At 41.7% G+C, this 18,104-nt stretch overlaps 1 protein-coding gene across 1 annotated transcript in view; it reads left to right on the forward strand.

The window, feature by feature from the left end:
• The window catches only part of LOC132145725 (CMP-N-acetylneuraminate-beta-galactosamide-alpha-2,3-sialyltransferase 1-like), an 85,674-nt gene that overhangs the window by 17,391 nt on the left and 50,179 nt on the right, over window positions 1-18,104 (forward strand). Inside the window, exons 2-3 of the mRNA XM_059556946.1 lie at window positions 1,346-1,539; window positions 3,856-4,035. Coding sequence (XP_059412929.1) covers window positions 1,346-1,539; window positions 3,856-4,035 — 374 coding nt within the window. The remainder of the gene's footprint in view (window positions 1-1,345; window positions 1,540-3,855; window positions 4,036-18,104) is intronic.

Genomic DNA, 18,104 nt, shown 5'->3' on the forward strand with positions numbered 1-18,104 from the left:
CATTAGTTTTTCAAATTGGTGTATTTCACCGGGCTGTGAAGAAATATAGAGCTGAGTATCATCAGCATAACAGTAAGAAGCTAACACCATATTTCCTGAAGATATCTCTCAAGGGTAACATATAAAGCCTGAAGAGTAGCGGCCCTAGTACTGAGCCTTGAGGTACTCTATACTGCACTTTACTTACTCTGATCGATATGATACCTCTTCATTCACTGCTACGAATTAATGGCGGTCATATAAGTACAATTTAAACCATGCTAATGCACTTCCATTAATTCCAACAAAGTGTTCAAGTCTTTGCAAAACAATGTTGTGATCAATAGTGTCAAACAAAGCACTAAGATCCAAAAGAACTAATAGAGAGATACAACCACGATCAGATGATAAGAGCAGGTCAACTCTAAGGAGAGCAGGTTCAGTACTATGATATGGTCTAAATCCTGACTGGAAATCCTCACAGATACCATTTTTCTCTAAGAAGGAATATAATTGTAAGGATACTACCTTTTCTAGTATCTTGGACAGAAAAGGGAGATTCGAGATCGGTCTATAATTAACTAGTTCTTTGGGGTCAAGTTGTGTTTTTTTGATGAGGGGGGGGGGTGGGTTCACATTTGCGTTTGTAATTTCTTGTTTTGTTTTCAGAATTGTGATTTGTTTTGCACTTCTCTGCCACATAATGATCTTCCATCTTTATTTGACCCTCTAACTTTAACATTCACTATTCTAATTCTATTCTTAAAAAAATCTAACTACCTTTCTAATCTTTTTATATTCTATTTTCTTTTCATTCATTATGCAATTGTATATGTATGTGTGTGTGTATGTGCAAAGACCTCTAACTAGCTTGCTCTATTCTTTTTTATTATTATTCTATCCGTTTTCTTTTTATTTCTTATATTATTATTTAAAATCCCATGCTACGTGTACTGTGTTAACCTAACTGAGACTTGTTATAGCACTTATATATCATTGCTCTTTTTGTTGTTTTTGATTGCTTCCACTGTCTTCATCTGTAAGTCGCTTTGGATAAAAGCGTCTGCTAAATGAATAAATGTAAATGTAAATGTAAATGTAAATGTAATGTAATGTTCTTCCAAATCTAAGAACTGCACAATATTTGGAAAACATAGCATCTGTTTTTGTTTCCAAGTGATCCTGTTATACTGTATTATCTCTCCTTTTTACATCAATAGTAAACACACCAGGCTTCTTAGTTATTCCTAAATTATTATTATTATTATTATTAGTAGTAGAAGTAGTATGAGTAGTAGTAGTAATGTAATATTCATGATTTGGTTATTCATCTCTATATTGTCCTTTCTGTGTATATTGTGTGTAGGGGCTACAGGCTGAGGAGAGCCCATCCAATCTAACCATAGTGTTGGACAGATTATTCCAGCTGATCCCTGCTGAGGAACGCTATGTTGATGCGCATCCAGATCGCTGTCGATCATGCTCTGTAGTCGGTAATTCTGGGAATCTTCGGGGGACCCGTTATGGGTCCTATATCGACTCCAGTGATTTTGTCATACGGTAAACAACTGTTTTTTCTACACATCAAAGAGGAATAATAATTTCAATAATTTATTAAAAATGAATGTATCATGTCTGTAAACGTTGAATAGGAATTTCTTGCTATATGTATGTAAAAAAGACGTGTGTTTGGATGTACTTCTTCCAGTACTGGCTTCTACCATTTGGGCTCCTCAAAATATTATTTGAATCACAAATGTCCTTTGAGAGCCCAGAATTCTGTATGGACAAGAAATGTTTTGTGAACTTATGGACATTTTTTATGGTATTGTTATTGTATCTGATTGTTCTTTATACCTGCTACAGTTATTGGGTTGTAACATCCTATGAAAAAAAAGATTGCTGTTTCATGAATTTTTGGTAATTAATATTATACCTAGGGCTGGGTGATTTCCCCTGATTTTATAGATTAATTAGAATGTAATGTTTTGCCATGTTGACAAAGATCTGACTTGGGCAGTGGAATAGGCAAAACATTCAAGAAGATGGGAGTGAACTACTTTTAACTTGAGCACCGTGTTTTAAGAATTGCGTTTCATGCATGAGCCACTGCAAGAGACGTGAGCACAACAGTCAAACACATCAATGTTTACACAGAAATGATAATGGAAAAGCAGTGCAATCGAAATAAAAAAAACCTGCAAAGAACTACTAGGCTTAAAGCCCCGGTATACTTCCAACGAAATCGAAAACCGAACTGATATGACATAATTTCAAACTAAATCAGGCCAAAACAAATTTTGTTTTGAGTTCATTTCGGCAGTTTGAAACAGCTCACCAAAGCAAACTGTCTGGGGGAGTTTGCTTTGGTTCCTAAATAACTTTGAGAGAAACCATTGGTCCGTGGCGATAACACAATCGATGGGTGTGTTCTGAATCTCAACATTATTGCTCTCGGTTCGTTCCTCATTCTATGGAGGTCCTACAGTACAGCAACATCTCCTTAATACCCTGCAGTGTCGAATAGCTGAGCTGCACAGATATATCCGCACCTGTACGATCGTTCCCGGACAGAATTCAAAGATTCAGAGTAAGTATTAAATTCCTAGAAAGAAATTGCAACGAAGCTAGGTGTCGACAACCCGGAGTTATGCAAAAAGTGAAGCAGAGAAACATCCGAGACAAGTTTTCCAAAGCCATGAAAAGAATGAAAGTAAAGAGTAAAGTTATAAGGTAGCAAGTACCAAATACATGTGTTTCAAATAAATGTTACACCAAACTGCTGCTGCTGCAGTTCTTTCAATAAGGAACTTTAAAGGGTATACAGTAAATTAAAAGCCAAATGAATATACGATAATAAACCTTTGTTTATTATGTATCAAAAGTAAGACATGAAACCACATACAATATAAAAAGGTGTAACAATTTATTCAGTTTAATAAAATAAATGAACACTAATAAAATAAAGTAACAAACTTACCAATATTCTTTTTCCACATCATGCTAAAGTTCTCAGACTATGAGCCATTCGCACTTCCCTTAAAGGACTGATTATGGACTGGTTCTTTTTTTAATGCAAACAAGATACTTGACTTGGTGCAAGCGTCATGACATGTTTACATTAATCTACAGCAGTTGGGGGGTGTTGAAAAGTTTGTTAACAGTTTACTGTCACTCAGCCTTTTTGCCCTGAAACGAAGAATGAAAACTAACTTAATTTGAAGTATATCGTATATAACTGTATGTCTGATATTTCATGTATGCATCATGGTGACAGTCTGAAAGCCGTTGTTGTTGTTTTTAAAGAACATTAATAGTTAATAAAAGTCTGCTGGTGTTATACCTTATTCTTTGAGATTTCCTAAAACAATTTTCCCTTCTATTATTTCTGAACACACATATATAAGAAAAGTTGGCATAATATGTAGTTGTAGTTTTTGCATATTTTCTTCAAAGATATTTTACAAGTGATTTGTTTAACATTTACATCATGTTGACAATTTCATGTGTGCTGCACTTGGAATAGAATTTAAAACTAAAGGGTTAATAAAGAAAAAGTAAGTTGAATCATGTTGTAGTTACATTTTTAAGTTGACTAGTTAAAAATGTAAAAATTTGTATTTTTTGCAAAATCACCAAGTGCTAATTACTGTATATCCCACTTTTAATTGTGGGTCAGAGCAGGAAAATTCAAGCAAGTTTTAATGTAGAAATTTTGGCAATAATCAACAGAATTTAGCAGTAATCAACCTTGCAATATAGCTGAAATATATAATTATAAATATGCCACACCATCCTACTATACCAGACATGCACATAACTGTGAAATACTTTATAACATTATGTTAAAGTGTGTGCACTTTGGTTTATTAACAGAATGAACCAGGCTCCAACACAAGGTTTTGAAGAGGATGTTGGCTATAAGACTACTCATCACCTTATGTATCCAGAGAGCGCCACCGATTCAGACAACTCCACAAGTCTTATACTGATTCCCTTTAAAACTCTGGATCTAGAGTGGATCATCAGCGCTCTGACTACAGGACACATCTCAAAGTTAGTGAATTATGTTTTCTGATATTTGGAATGACATGAGAAGTTTATCATTTAGGATAGTGGCACCAAACTCAGCTTCTTGACAGACACAGTTTTGCATAGTTTAATTTGAACCCTGATTCAGATCAGGTGTGTTTAATTAAGGTTCAAGCCATTTCGTCAATGCTTCAGTAAAGAGAAGTTTTGGACGAGAGCAGGCAGCCAGGCTGTGTGTTCCCTGCCCGCAAAGAAAAAAAAGGTGTAGGGTCACACACAGTTTGTTTGTTGTCTGCAAGGCAGAGTGGTGGTTATGCTCACAGGTTTTGCTTTCGGATCCAGGTGGAAGGAATGTAGATGGGCAAGTCCCTATCTTCTTCCTTAACCACCAGATCTGGTGCCCGCTCTTGGGGGTTCGGAAGCCCACATTGAAGTATTTTTCCCCCGGTGAGAGGGTGCAGTTCTCTGCCTGACTGTGCCTGGCTGATTGTGCTTTTCTCACTGTTAAGTGCTCCGTTCTTGCTGGGCACGCTTCAAGGGGTGTGTCTGTGCATGCAATCTTGCGGTTGTGGTCCTGCTACTGCTGAGGCATGGCGGTGACATAGATTGTGGGGATCGCACATGATCTGGCAGACAGATTGGAGAAGTCTCATCCTATCTCCAGCCGTGTTCCCTAGTTCCAGAACTCTTTGGATACAGTTTCTTGAGTGAGAACACGTGTTTACCACTCTTCCTTTGAGGAAGTTGAGGGGGTCAGCAAGGGCTGCTGGACGGAGCAGTCACAAACCTACCGTGTTCCAGCCCTTTGTGCTGGGGGTGTCACTTCTCGTACTCAGCAGAGTCTAGAATCAGAGTGACTCTCCCATGCCGAAGGCTTCTAGCGGAAGGTGGTTCTGCAGAATGTCATTCTCACTGGATAGTCTTCATCGTAAATGTCCTGATGCCTAAGCCATAGGACTTTTTGAGGGCTAGTTCCCTCTGTGGAAGAGCAGTGTAGACCGTATTACACAGTGCCCGTCTCTCCTCAGTGCCCTCAGTAGATCGATCTGCCAACCATGTCTGTGTTGCAGGGCACAGCGGTCTCCGTCGAGTGCTTCTCTCAGTTACTGGCCAGAAACATAGCAGTACTAAGAGGCTCGCTTCTTCTGTGGAGGTCTCTAGAGCAGCTAGTATGGTCCGCCGCTTCAGGGCACAGAGCTAGCTGCTCTAGACGCACCAGAGGCCAGTCTCGCGAGACTGGTTCACTTAGGAGGTCACAAGGCAGTGTGGGAGCCCCTGCCATGTGTGCTTCATTGGGTTCTGCCCTGAGCAGGCTCTGGTATAGTCTTCCTAGCAGATGATCTGGGTCTGAGGACCGTTGTTTTTAATAGGAGACTTCAGCTTTGAGAGTCCTGATGCTGTGGCTCAGGAACTCGGAGGGCAGACCCCTCTGGGGAAGAGTGGTGTAAACCGCATTACAAAGTGCCCGTCTCTCCTCCGTGCTCCTAAGGAGATCGATCTGCCAGGGGTTCCAGGGCGCAGCAGTCTCCAGCGAGTTCTTCTCTCAGTTACCACCCGGAAACGTAGCAGTGCTAAGAGGCTCGCGACCTCCATTGAGGTTTCCAGAGCTGCTAGTTTGGCTATCTCCTGCTGGTGCGCTGCTTCAGGACACCGAGCTAACTGCTCTGCTGACACCAGAGATCAGTTTCTATAAACTGATTTCCTTAGTGGACTATTTGGCAGCTTGAAAACTACTGACAAATGTGTCTCAATGGGTCCTGCACACTGTAGTGAGACGACACAGACACAGAAGGATGAGGTGTTGTGTCCTATTTTAGATGTGTTTCTTTTAAACCGCTCAGTCAGGGCACTGAAGTTCAGCACGCAAACAGGCAAGTTCATCTCAGAGCAAGGAGCTCCTTGTCACTGCATAATGCTAGCAACGGATGTGTCCCTCACCGGTTGGGGTGCGGTCATGAGTGGCCACCCTGCCTGCAGTCTGTAAAGTGGCTCTCTCTCTGACACATCCAGCTCCATTGGGGCTGGATACCTTTGTACAGACTTGGCCAAGGCTTCATCTGTATGCCTTTCCCCTGATTGCTCTGCTCCCAGGAGTTCTGGAGAGAGTGTGCTGGGACGGTCTCCTTCTGTGATTAGTAGTCCCATTCTTGCCGGGCTGAGTATGGTTCTCTGACCTGATTTCTCTCTTTGACGGCACTCCATGGGAGGTTCCCATCAGGATTTTAGTGTGCAGGGAGTGTTGTTAATTCCCTGTTACCTTTATGTAACTGACAAAATTAAAAAGAAGATTTTATTCAGAATTGTCACTGGTAAACTTCATTGTATTTTGTAGTTATAAACACATTTTGATTTTGATAACTGCAACACACGCCAAAATAATTGGGACAGAAGCTAAATAAAAGTGAAATGATAGAATATCCAAATTAAACTGTTTTGAAACATTACACAACAAGCATGTGAATTGGTAATAGGTGGCCTCACAAGTGAAATCACAGATGGGTCATAACCCTACCCCGAACACAATGCTCGCAACCTTTTTTATCAGAGTTTGGTGATTGTGTGTGTTAGGAACTGGAGAGAGTCTGTTTGAGAGGCAACTGGAACTGCTTACAGTTGGTGCAAAATGTTACTATGATGCTCTCAAGGGGAAGTCATGGCCTAGTGGTTAGAGAATTTGACGTCTAACCCTAGGGTTGTGGGTTCGAATCTCGAGCTGAAAATACCTCGAATTAGGTGCCCTTGAGCAAGGCACTGAACCCCCGAACTGCTTCCAGAGTGCTGCTGCATAAATGGCTGCTCACTGCTCTGGGTGTGTGTGTTCACTGCTGTGTGTGTGCACTTCAGATGGGTTAAATGCAGAGCACGAATTCTGAGTATGGGTCACCATACTTGGCTGAATGTCACTTTCACTCTTAATGGGTTTTTGCAAAAGAGTCCATATTTTGGTTTCCTTAAATTGGCTGTCAGTTCATTATTGTAACAATTCACTTAGGACAGCAAGACACAAGTAATTAAAGAGTTCTTTGATATCACAGTCTTTAAAAATCCAAACACAAGGAGAACGTAGGAGACACAGGAACACATGGAAAGATGTTCAGAACAGACCAACACTGACTGAAACGACTAGGGCTTTTAAACATAGGATAATTGTGGAAGAACAAGACACACCTGGAATCAAATTAACACAATCAGCGAGAGACAAAAACTTGGTCACAGAGAATAAAAACACTCACAGAACGGTCCATAACCCTGACATACTGCCCCTCACGGAAAGTGCATCCTCTTACTGTAGCACCAACAGAGGGAGGCATGGGTGGGAGCATGGGGGAGGTTCCAGAGAAGGACAGATATCTGGGAGGAGGGACCAGGGAGGACATGTAGGAAGGAGCGGGGAGGAAACAGGATAGGGTTGGAGGAGGAAGAGTCCAGCTGGACCCAGGCCAAAGCCATGATGTCAACACATGGTAGAGCAGATGGAGGAAGGAGCCATTGAGGAGGAGCCCAAGATGGAGAAGGAGAGCCAATGAGCCAGGAGGATGCCGAGGATCCAGGGGGCCAAGGTGGATGCAAGGGTTCTGACGACCGAGGCGGATGTGGAGATCCAGAGATCCACAGTGGAGCCAGAGTGACTGAGGACCAAGGTGGAGCTGGCAGGAGAAAGGAGCCCAATGGAGCTGGTTGGATGAAGCGACAATGCATAGCCAGAGGAGAGTAGACCACATGCGATGTTGGGTCAACGCCCGACCAAGGTGTCACCGGCTGAATGAGGGAGGACGAGGCTGAAGTGGGTGGGAGGGAGAGTGCTTTCAAGGAGGAGGTGCTGGAGGGCAGTGTTTTAGGAGTGGGCACTGGAGGTACCTTTGAGGAGCAGGCACTGGAGGATCATAAGCCCCCTCAGGGCTTGACGAGGAAACCAAGGATGAAGAAGGGCTGGACAGGACCAGCGGAAACAATGAAGAGAGGAAATGGGGCAGTTTGATCTCCAGATCAGATTCCCAGTATATTAGATCCCCCTCCTTGTTTTGGCACCAACGCCCCGCCATCGTCAGCCTCCATGCTGGGGGTAGAGCTCCTCTCAGTGCTCACACTGTCCATCGCTTTCTCACTTGTGGTGGGCTCTGAATCCGGCTCTGGCACATTGCTTTGCTCTGTCTCACAGATCGTGGTGGGAAATGGCTCTCTATCATCGGTGGGCTCGGGTTAATGCTCCGTACCATGGGAAGATGGTGGACTGGTCTCTGGGTCAGGAGTGGCACTGGTGATAAGCTCCTGGGAACCAGCAGGGAACAGAGATACATTTTCTCGTCAGTGTCAAAGGCAGTGAAATTCACTTGAGGGCCGTCCTCGGACCATGGCGCTCTGCACATGGTGTTCAAACTGCCTTTTGAACACAGGATAATTGTAGAAGAATTAGACACACCTGGAGTCAAATTAACACTATCAACGCGAGACAGAAACTGGGACACGGAGCAAAAACACACACAGACAGGTCTATAACCCTGACAATTATATAATAGATTTTATTTTAAATAAAAGTTTTATTTTATTTATTTATGTATTTATTTTGCTGTCTGTGGTTTTATTATGGTTATGATTGTCTAAGTATGTTGTTGTTAAATTAAGAAAACTTTATGAAAAAAATATCAAGAATCAAAACACATTTCCCAGGCTTCTGCTGTGAATGTTTGAGCTGACAGTTAAATTAAAAATCTTAAATAATGAGACTAATTCGATCAAAGCAAGTTAATCAACTCATTTATTTAGTTTATTTATCTAAATCCACAGTGAGAGACAAGGGAAGACATTTAAAAAGTGCACTCTATTTCCCTCAGCATCAGGCGCAGAAACGGTGCTCAAAGCGCATGTTATTCAATTGCACGCACAATTAACACAGAGATTCAATGTTAATCCAAAATGATTGGGTAAATAAACATTCAAAAAATGTTTTATGGATTCCTCTTCTGAATTAAAAAATTAAAAAAGATTAAAAAAAAATTTAAAAAAATTTAAAAAGATTAGTATACCGCGGCAGCGGTCGCGGCAGCCCTGCAGTTAAGCCCTCCTCGTGTGAAGACCTAAGAGTGTAAAGACCATCGACTCTACCGTGCGACTCCACCGGGCAGGGACACTGGCAGGGAATATAAGTATTGTTTCGATTAATCTCTTTTTCCTTCTCCTTGTTTCATTTCTGTTTCAGTTGTTTTTTGTTTATAACCAAGTCTTACTATGTGTTTCCAGATCCCTACTATCACTACCACTCGCAAACCACACATCACACAATGTAGACAGCGCAATCTTAACAATCTGCACACTTTGCCTATATCTGCTAATACACTACTTTCTTTTTCTATTGGTCTCTGGAATTGCCAGTCTGCTGTAAACAAAGCTGATTTCATTACTTCTATTATTAGTCATTCAAAGCTTAATCTCATGGCCCTAACAGAGACCTGGATCAAACCAGAGGACACTGCTACACCTGCAGCACTCTCCAATAATTTTTCATTTTCCCACTCCCCCCGCTTGACTGGAAGAGGTGGAGGTACTAGTCTGCTCATCTCTAATGATTGGAAATTTAATTCTTTTTACCATCTTTGGGTATCAACAGCTCCTTTGAATCTCATTCAGTTACTGTTACCTACCCTTTTAAAATACATTGTGTAGTTGTCTATCGACCCCCAGGACCACTAGGTAACTTTTTGGATGAATTAGATGTGTTGCTCTCAACCTTTTCTGAGGATGGTACTCCCCTAGTTATGCTTGGAGATTTCAACATCCAGTATTGGAAACCTCTGTTTGCTGATTTCCACACTCTGCTTGCCTCTTTTGATCTCAACCGAGTGTCAACTACTGCTACTCACAAATCAAGCAACCAACTGGACCTTATTTATACACGACACTGCTCTACTGATCATGTTCTGGTTACTCGACTGCACACGTCGGATCACTTCCTCCTCACTCTTAACCTCAACATGGTCCCTGCCACATCACTTACCCCTCCACATGTCATCTTTTGACGTAACCTACGCACACTTTCACCCACCCGGCTATCTGCAATGGTTTCATCTTCACTTCCTTCCCCTAAACTGTTTGCATCTTTGGATGATAACAGTGCTACTGATACTTTCTGCTCCACTCTTACATCTTGTTTAGACACTGTTTGTCCCTTATCTTCCAGGCCAGCCCTTAACACCCCTTCTGCCCCTTGGTTATCTGATGTTCTACGCGAACACCGTTCTAAGCTTAGAGCTGCTGAAAGGGTGTGGCGCAAATCCAAAATTACTACTGACCTTAATGTGCATCAGTCACTCCTATCTTCCTTCTCTGCTGATGTCTCCACTGCTAAAATGACATACTACCATAACAAAATTAACAATTCGTCTAACTCCCGCATGCTTTTTAAAACATTTTTCTCACTTCTTTGTCCTCCTCCTCCATCTCCTGCTTCATCTCTAATAGCTGACGACTTTGCAACGTTTTTCATTAATAAAATTAAACACATTAGTGCACAATTTTCCACACCACAATCAGTCAAGCTCATATCACCAGCAAACATACACTCATTTACATCCTTCTCTTCACTCTCTGAGGCAGAAGTCTCAAAACTCATCCTTTCTAATCACCCTACTACTTGCCTGCTTGATCCTATTCCATCTCATCTCCTTCAAGCCATTTCTCCTGCAGTTGTACCTGCACTCACTCACATCATCAACACATCCCTCCACACTGGTGTTTTTCCCTCATCATTAAGACACGTATAACTCCACTACTTAAGAAACCCAAACTCAACCCATCTCTTTTAGAGAACTACAGACCAGTTTCCCTTCTTCCTTTCATTGCAAAAACACTTGAACGAGCTGTGTTCAACCAAGTCTCTACATTTCTCACTAACAACAACCTCCTTGACAGCAACCAATCTGGCTTCAGAAGTGGGCATTCAACTGAGACGGCCTTGCTCTCAGTTGTTGAAGCTCTAAGACTGGCGAGAGCAGAATCCAAAAGTCTTCAGTACTTATCCTGCTTGATCTGTCCGCTGCTTTTGACACGGTTAACCACCAGATCCTCCTATCAACCCTACTGGCAAAAGGCATCTCAGGAACCACACTTCAATGGTTTGAGTCCTACCTATCAGATAGGTCCTTCAAAGTATCTTGGAGAGGTGAGGTAGCCAAGTCACAACATCTAACTACTGGGGTGCCTCAGGGCTCAGTTCTTGGACCACTTCTCTTCTTTGTCTACATGGCATCATTAGGTTCTGTCATTCAGAAACATGGCTTTTCATACCACTGCTATGCTGATGACACTCAACTCTACCTCTCATTCCATCCTGATGATCCGACGGTTGCTATTCGCATCTCAGCTTGTCTAGCAGACATTTCTTCCTGGATGATGGACCATCACCTTTAACTCAACCTTGCCAAGACAGAACTGCTTGTGATTCCAGCAAACCCATCGTTTCATCACAATTTCACCATCAAGTAAGGCACATCAACCATAACACCTTCAAAAACAGCTAGAAGCCTTGGAGTTATGATTGATGATCAGCTGACTTTCTCAGACCACATTGCTAAAACTGTCCGATCCTGCAGATTTGCTTTATTCAACATCAAGAAGATCAAGCCCTTTCTTTCGAAACATTCAGCACAACTCCTTGTTCAAGTTTTTGTTCTGTCCAGGCTGGACTATTGCAATGCCCTCTTGGCAGGTCTTTCAGCCAATTCTATCAAACCTTTACAATTAATTCAGAACGCGGCAGCAAGATAAATTTTTAATGAGCCAAAAAGAATACACGTCACACCTCTGTTTATTAATTTGCACTGGCTTCCAATAGCTGCTCGCATAAAATTCAAGGCATTAATGTTTGCCTACAAAACTACCACTGGCTCTGCACCCATTTACCTAAATTTGTTACTTCAGAGTTATATGCCCTGTAGAAGCTTGTGTTCTGCAAGTGAACGTCGCTTGATTGTGCCATCCCAAAGAAGCACAAAGTCACTTTTACGGACTTTTAAATTAAATGTTCCCTCCTGGTGGAATGATCTCCCCAACTCAATCCGAGCAGCTGAGTCCTTAGCCATCTTCAAGAATCGGCTGAAAACACATCTCTTCCATCTTTATTTGACCCTCTAACTTTAACACTCACTATTCTAATTCTATTCTTTAAAAAAATCTACCTACCTTTCTAATCTTTTTGTATTTTATTTTATTTTCATTTATTATGCAATTGTATGTGTGTGTGTGTGTGTGTGTGTGTGTGTGTATGTGTATGTGTATGTGAAAAGATCTCTAACACTAGCTTGCTCTATTCTTTTTTTATTCTATCGGTTATTTTTTTATATTTTATTATTTAAAATCCCATGCTACGTGTACTGTGTTAACCTAACTGAGACTTGTCATAGCACTGATATATCATTGCTCTTTTTGTTGTTTTTGATTGCTTCCAATGTCCTCATCTGTAAGTTGCTTTGGATAAAAGCGTCTGCTAAATGAATAAATGTAAATGTAAATGAATTACAAAAGACACATGAACCCCTTTCACACTGCGATTTACAAGTATGGAAGAACCATTACTTCTACCACAAAAGGCTGCTTTTTAAGTTATCTTCCTGATGTATCCAAATTCCTTAGCATATCCAAAACCTCAAAACAACTTGATGATGTAACAGAAACTATGGACTCTCTTTTTTCTAGTATTTTATATACAGTTGCTCCTTTACGCTTAAGGAAGGTTAAGGAAACCAGTATGACACCATGGTATAATGAGCATACTCGCACCCTAAAGAGAGCAGCCCAAAAAATGGAGTGCAGCTGGAGGAAAACAAAACTAGAGGTATTTTGTATTGCTTGGCGGGAAAGAAACCTATCCTACAGAAAAGCATTAAAAACTGCTAGATCCGATTACTTTTCTTCTTTTTTAGAAGAATCAAACATAACCCCAGGTATTTATTCAATACAGTGGCTAAATTAACGAAAAATAAAGCCTCAACAAGTGTTGACATTTCCCAACATCACAGCAGTAATGACTTTATGAACTACTTTACTTCTAAAATCGATACTAATAGAGATAAAATTGTAACCATTCAGCCGTCAGCTACAGTATCGCATCAGAGAGTGCACTATAGACCCCCTGAGGAACAGTTCCACTCATTCTCTACTTTAGGAGAAGAAGAATTGTATAAACTTGTTAAATCATCTAAACAAACAACATTGTATGTTAGACCCTATACCATCTAAGCTCCTAAAAGAGGTGCTTCCAGAAGTCATAGATCCTCTTCTGACTATTATTAATTCCTCATTGTCATTAGGATATGTCCCCAAAACCTTCAAACTGGCTGTTATTAAGCCTCTCATAAAAAAACACACAACTTGACCCCAAAGAACTAGTTAATTATAGACCAATCTTGAATCTCCCTTTTCTGTCCAAGATACTAGAAAAGTAGGTATCATCACAATTATATTCATTCTTAGAGAAAAATGGTATATGTGAGAATTTCCAGTCAGGATTTAGACCGTATCTTAGTACTGAGACTGCTCTCCTTACAGTTACAAATGACCTGCTCTTATCATCTGATTGTGGTTGTATCTCTCTATTAGTTTTATTGGATCTTAGTGCTGCGTTTGACACAATTGACCACAACATTCTTTTGCATAGACTTGAACACTTAGTTGGCATTAATGGAAGTGCATTAGTATGGTTTAAATCGTACTTATATGTCCGCCATCAGTTCGTAGCAGTGAATGAAGATATCGTATCATATCGATCATAAGTGCAGTATGGAGTACCTCAAGGCTCAGTACTAGGGCCGCTACTCTTCACGCTTTATATGTTACCCTTGGGAGATATCATCAGGAAAGAGATAGAACAACAACACCCAGACTCTGTTTTAATCATTCTTGGGGACTTTAATAAAGCCAATCTCTCCCGTGAACTGCCAAAATACAGACAGCATGTTACTTGTCCCACAAGAGACAGTAATATATTGGATCACTGTTACACAACAATAAAGGATGCATTTCACTCTGTTCCACGAGCAGCTTTGGGACGTTCTGATCACCTTCTGGTTCATCTTATACCGACCTACAGGCAGAAACTAAAATCAGCTAAACCTGTATTAAGGACTGTAAAAAGATGGACTAATGAAGCAGAGCAGGATTTACAATCTTGTTTTGACCTCACTGATTGGAGTGTTTTTGAAGCTGCTGCCACCGATCTGGATGAACTCACAGAGACCGTAACATCATATATCAGTTTCTGTGAGGATATGTGTATTCCTACCAAGACTCAACTAAATTACAACAATGACAAACCGTGGTTCACTGCAAAACTCAGACAGCTCCGTCAGGCCAAAGAAGATGCTTACGTGAAGGGGGACAATGTCTTGTATAAACAGGCTAAATACACACTGGAAAAGGAGATCAAAGTGGCAAAGAGGAATTATTCTGAAAAAATAAGGACTCAGTTCACTTCGAACGACTCCGCATCAGTGTGGAAAAGCCTAAAGAAGATCACCAATTACAAGACACCACCCCCCAGCACTGTGGAAAATCAACGACTGGCAGACGATCTGAACGAGTTTTACTGCAGGTTTGAAAGAACACCCATCACCTGCCCTGAACACCTCTCCACACAACCGTTCACACCAATAACAACTCCTGCAACCAACCCTGAATGCCTCTCCAAACAAACGTTCACACCATTCACAGCTCCTGCAACCAACCCTGAATGCCTCTCCACACAACCGTTCACACCATTAACAGCTCCTGCAACCCATCCTGATCACCTCTCCAATCAACCGCTCTCACCATTCACAACTCCTGCAACCAACCCTGAATGCCTCTCCAAACAACTGTTCACACCACTCACAACTCCTGCAACCCACCCTGAACACCTCTCCAATCAAGCGCTCTCACCATTCACAGCTCCTGCATCCCCCCTCTCCCCCACACCTGCAATACAGATCAGCGAGGATGCGGTGCGCCAGGTCTTCAGGAAGCAGAAAAGGAAAAAAGCACCAGGCCCAGATTGTGTTACACCAGCCTGTCTGAAATCCTGTGCTGACCAGCTGGCCCCCATCTTCACAAAGATCTTCAACAGATCGCTGGAGCTGTGCGAAGTCCCTTCATGCTTCAAACGCTCCACCATCATCCCCATCCCAAAGAAATCCAAAATTACAGGACTAAATGACTACAGGCCTGTGGCTCTAACGTCTGTAGTCATGAAGTCATTTGAAAAACTGGTGCTGGCCCACCTGAAGGACATCACTGGACCCTTGCTGGATCCTCTTCAGTTTGCCTACAGAGCAAACAGGTCTGTGGACGATGCAGTAAACATCGGACTGCATTATGTTCTGCAACACCTAGACAGACCGGGGACCTATGTGAGAATCCTGTTTGTGGACTTCAGCTCTGCCTTCAACACGATCATCCCAAACCTCCTCCTGCCCAAACTAACTCAGCTCTCCGTGCCCACCTCCGTCTGTCAGTGGATCAACAGCTTCCTGACAGACAGGCAGCAGCTAGTGAGGCTGGGAAAATACACATCCAGCACCCGTACAATCAGCACCGGAGCTCCCCAGGGCTGTGTTCTCTCCCCACTGCTCTTCTCCCTGTACACTAATGACTGCACATCTAAGGACCCCTCTGTCAAGCTCCTGAAGTTTGCAGATGACACCACACTCATCGGCCTCATTCAGGACGGTGACGAGTCTGCTTACAGACAGGAGGTTAAAGAGCTGGCTGTCTGGTGCAGTCTCAACTACCTGGAGCTTAACACGCTCAAAACAGTGGAGATGACTGTGGACTTCAGGAGAAACCCCCCTGCACTCCCCGCACTCACCATCATGAACAGCACTGTGACTGCAGTGGAGTCATTCAGGTTCCTGGGCACCACTATCTCTCAGGACCTGAAGTGGGACATTCACATTGACTCCATTGTGAAAAAGGCCCAGCAGAGGTTGTACTTCCTTCGCCAGCTGAGGAAGTTTAACCTGCCACAGGATCTGCTGAAACAGTTCTACTCCACCATCATCGAATCCATCCTCTGCACTTCAGTAACTGTCTGGTTCAGCTCAGCTTCTAAATCTGACCTCAGAAGACTACAGAGGGTAGTCCGGACTGCTGAGCGAATTATCGGTACAACCCTCCCATCTATTCAAGAACTGTACTTATCCAGAGTGAGCAAAAGGGCTGTTAAAATCACTCTGGACCCCTCACATCCAGCACACTCCCTCTTTGAACTGTTGCCATCTTGTCGACGCTACAGAGCACTGAGCACCAGAACGACCAGACACAGGAACAGTTTCTTCCCTCAGGCTATCCATCTTATGAACAGCTGATAATAACTGTGGGACACACTACACTATTTATATTTATATACACTACACTTTTTATCCAACACACATACTTAGCGTACACGTAAATCTTTTGCACATAATATACATGTACATACATGGAACACACTATACTACTTATATTTATATTTATATACACATACACTTATTTATCCAAACACACATACTTAGCGTACAGTTACAATTTTTCCACATAATATACATGTACATACATAAATGCTCTTTTTAATATACCTGCCATACATCGTCAATTTGTATATTGCCAATCCTTACCCACCTATTTGTATTTTTTTGTATTTTTTATTCCTTATTGTGTTTTTTGTTCTGTCGCTGTTATGTTGCACTGCGGAGCTCTGTCACGAAAACAAATTCCTCGTATGTGTGAACATACCTGGCAATAAAGCTCATTCTGATTCTGATTCTGATTCTGAAACATGGTGTTAGCTTTCACTGTTATGCTGATGATAGTCAGCTCTATATTTCTTTGTGGCCAGGTGAAACACACCAATTTGAAAAACAAATGGAATGCATAGTCGATATAAAAAACTGGATGACGAGTAATTTCTTACTACATCATTAGAAGAATGGCATCTACGCGAATATTAGTCTGTTTCTCTCTTATTCCACGGTCACCGTAGCCACCAGATCCAGTCTGTACACCCCCACCCCAACTTATCAAAAATTAATTCAGGGATGATATTCATCATTTTGTCTTTAGATTTCAAGTAGTTCTTCATCCATTTGTTCTTAAATACACAATTAGCAGTATTTAAGTCGAGTATATTTAGACCACCATCTTCAACTGGGTTACATATAACTGTTCTTTTTAAAAAAATGTGGTCTGTTATGCCAGATGAAATTGAACAACATAATATCTACTTTTTTAAAATAGATTGTGGAATTTCTAAGCGACATAAACACAGTCAAATGTAGAAGATAAATTATACAATTCTGGAAGAACAGACCTGTTATTTGGACAGGATGGATAATAATCCTTTTCAGACTCCCATATTGTATTGAAATCTCCTCCAAGTACTAAGTTTGCATTGCTATATTGTTCCACTGATTTTTTAATTTGGTCTTCAAAATTATATATATATACGCCTCTTTTCACAAGATGGTGTGTCCACACGCTGCGGCTTCTCTCTGTCCCGACAAAACGGTGTTTTCGTGTTTTATGTCTTGTGAGTCGCAGTGTTTTTGTACGTCATCATCGCGTCTACCTTTATGTAAGCGTGCATACAGTCGCGGGTTTCTGCTCGATGTCGTCAGAACCGCATTTTTACAGTTAGACTCCGTGCACATGGAACAGCTGCGGGATCTCTGTCTGCTACGGAGGCCTTCACCATCACCAACCCCCACTACTGCATCTCGCCCACAGCAGAGGCGCCACAAACGGTGTGAGAGGAAGCAAAAGAGGGGTAAGCGCGGAGGTATTCGGGCTAGGCTAACGGCTAACCCACACAAGCCATCTATCCCCACCATCGTACTGGCTAACGTACGCTCGTTGGACAATAAACTGGACTACATTCGACTACTAAGCTCAACTCAGAGGACTGTACAGTCGTGGTCAAAAGTTTGGAGAATTACATAAATATTAGTTTTCAAAAGGTTTACTGTTAAACTGCTTTTAGATCTTTGTTTCAGTTGTTTCTGTGATGTACTGAAATATAATTACAAGCACTTCATATGTTTCAAAGGCTTTTATCGAGAATTACATGACATTTATTCAAAGAGTCAGTATTT

The sequence above is a fragment of the Carassius carassius genome, chromosome 8 (assembly GCF_963082965.1).
Source record: "Carassius carassius chromosome 8, fCarCar2.1, whole genome shotgun sequence".
Lineage (NCBI taxonomy): Eukaryota > Metazoa > Chordata > Actinopteri > Cypriniformes > Cyprinidae > Carassius > Carassius carassius.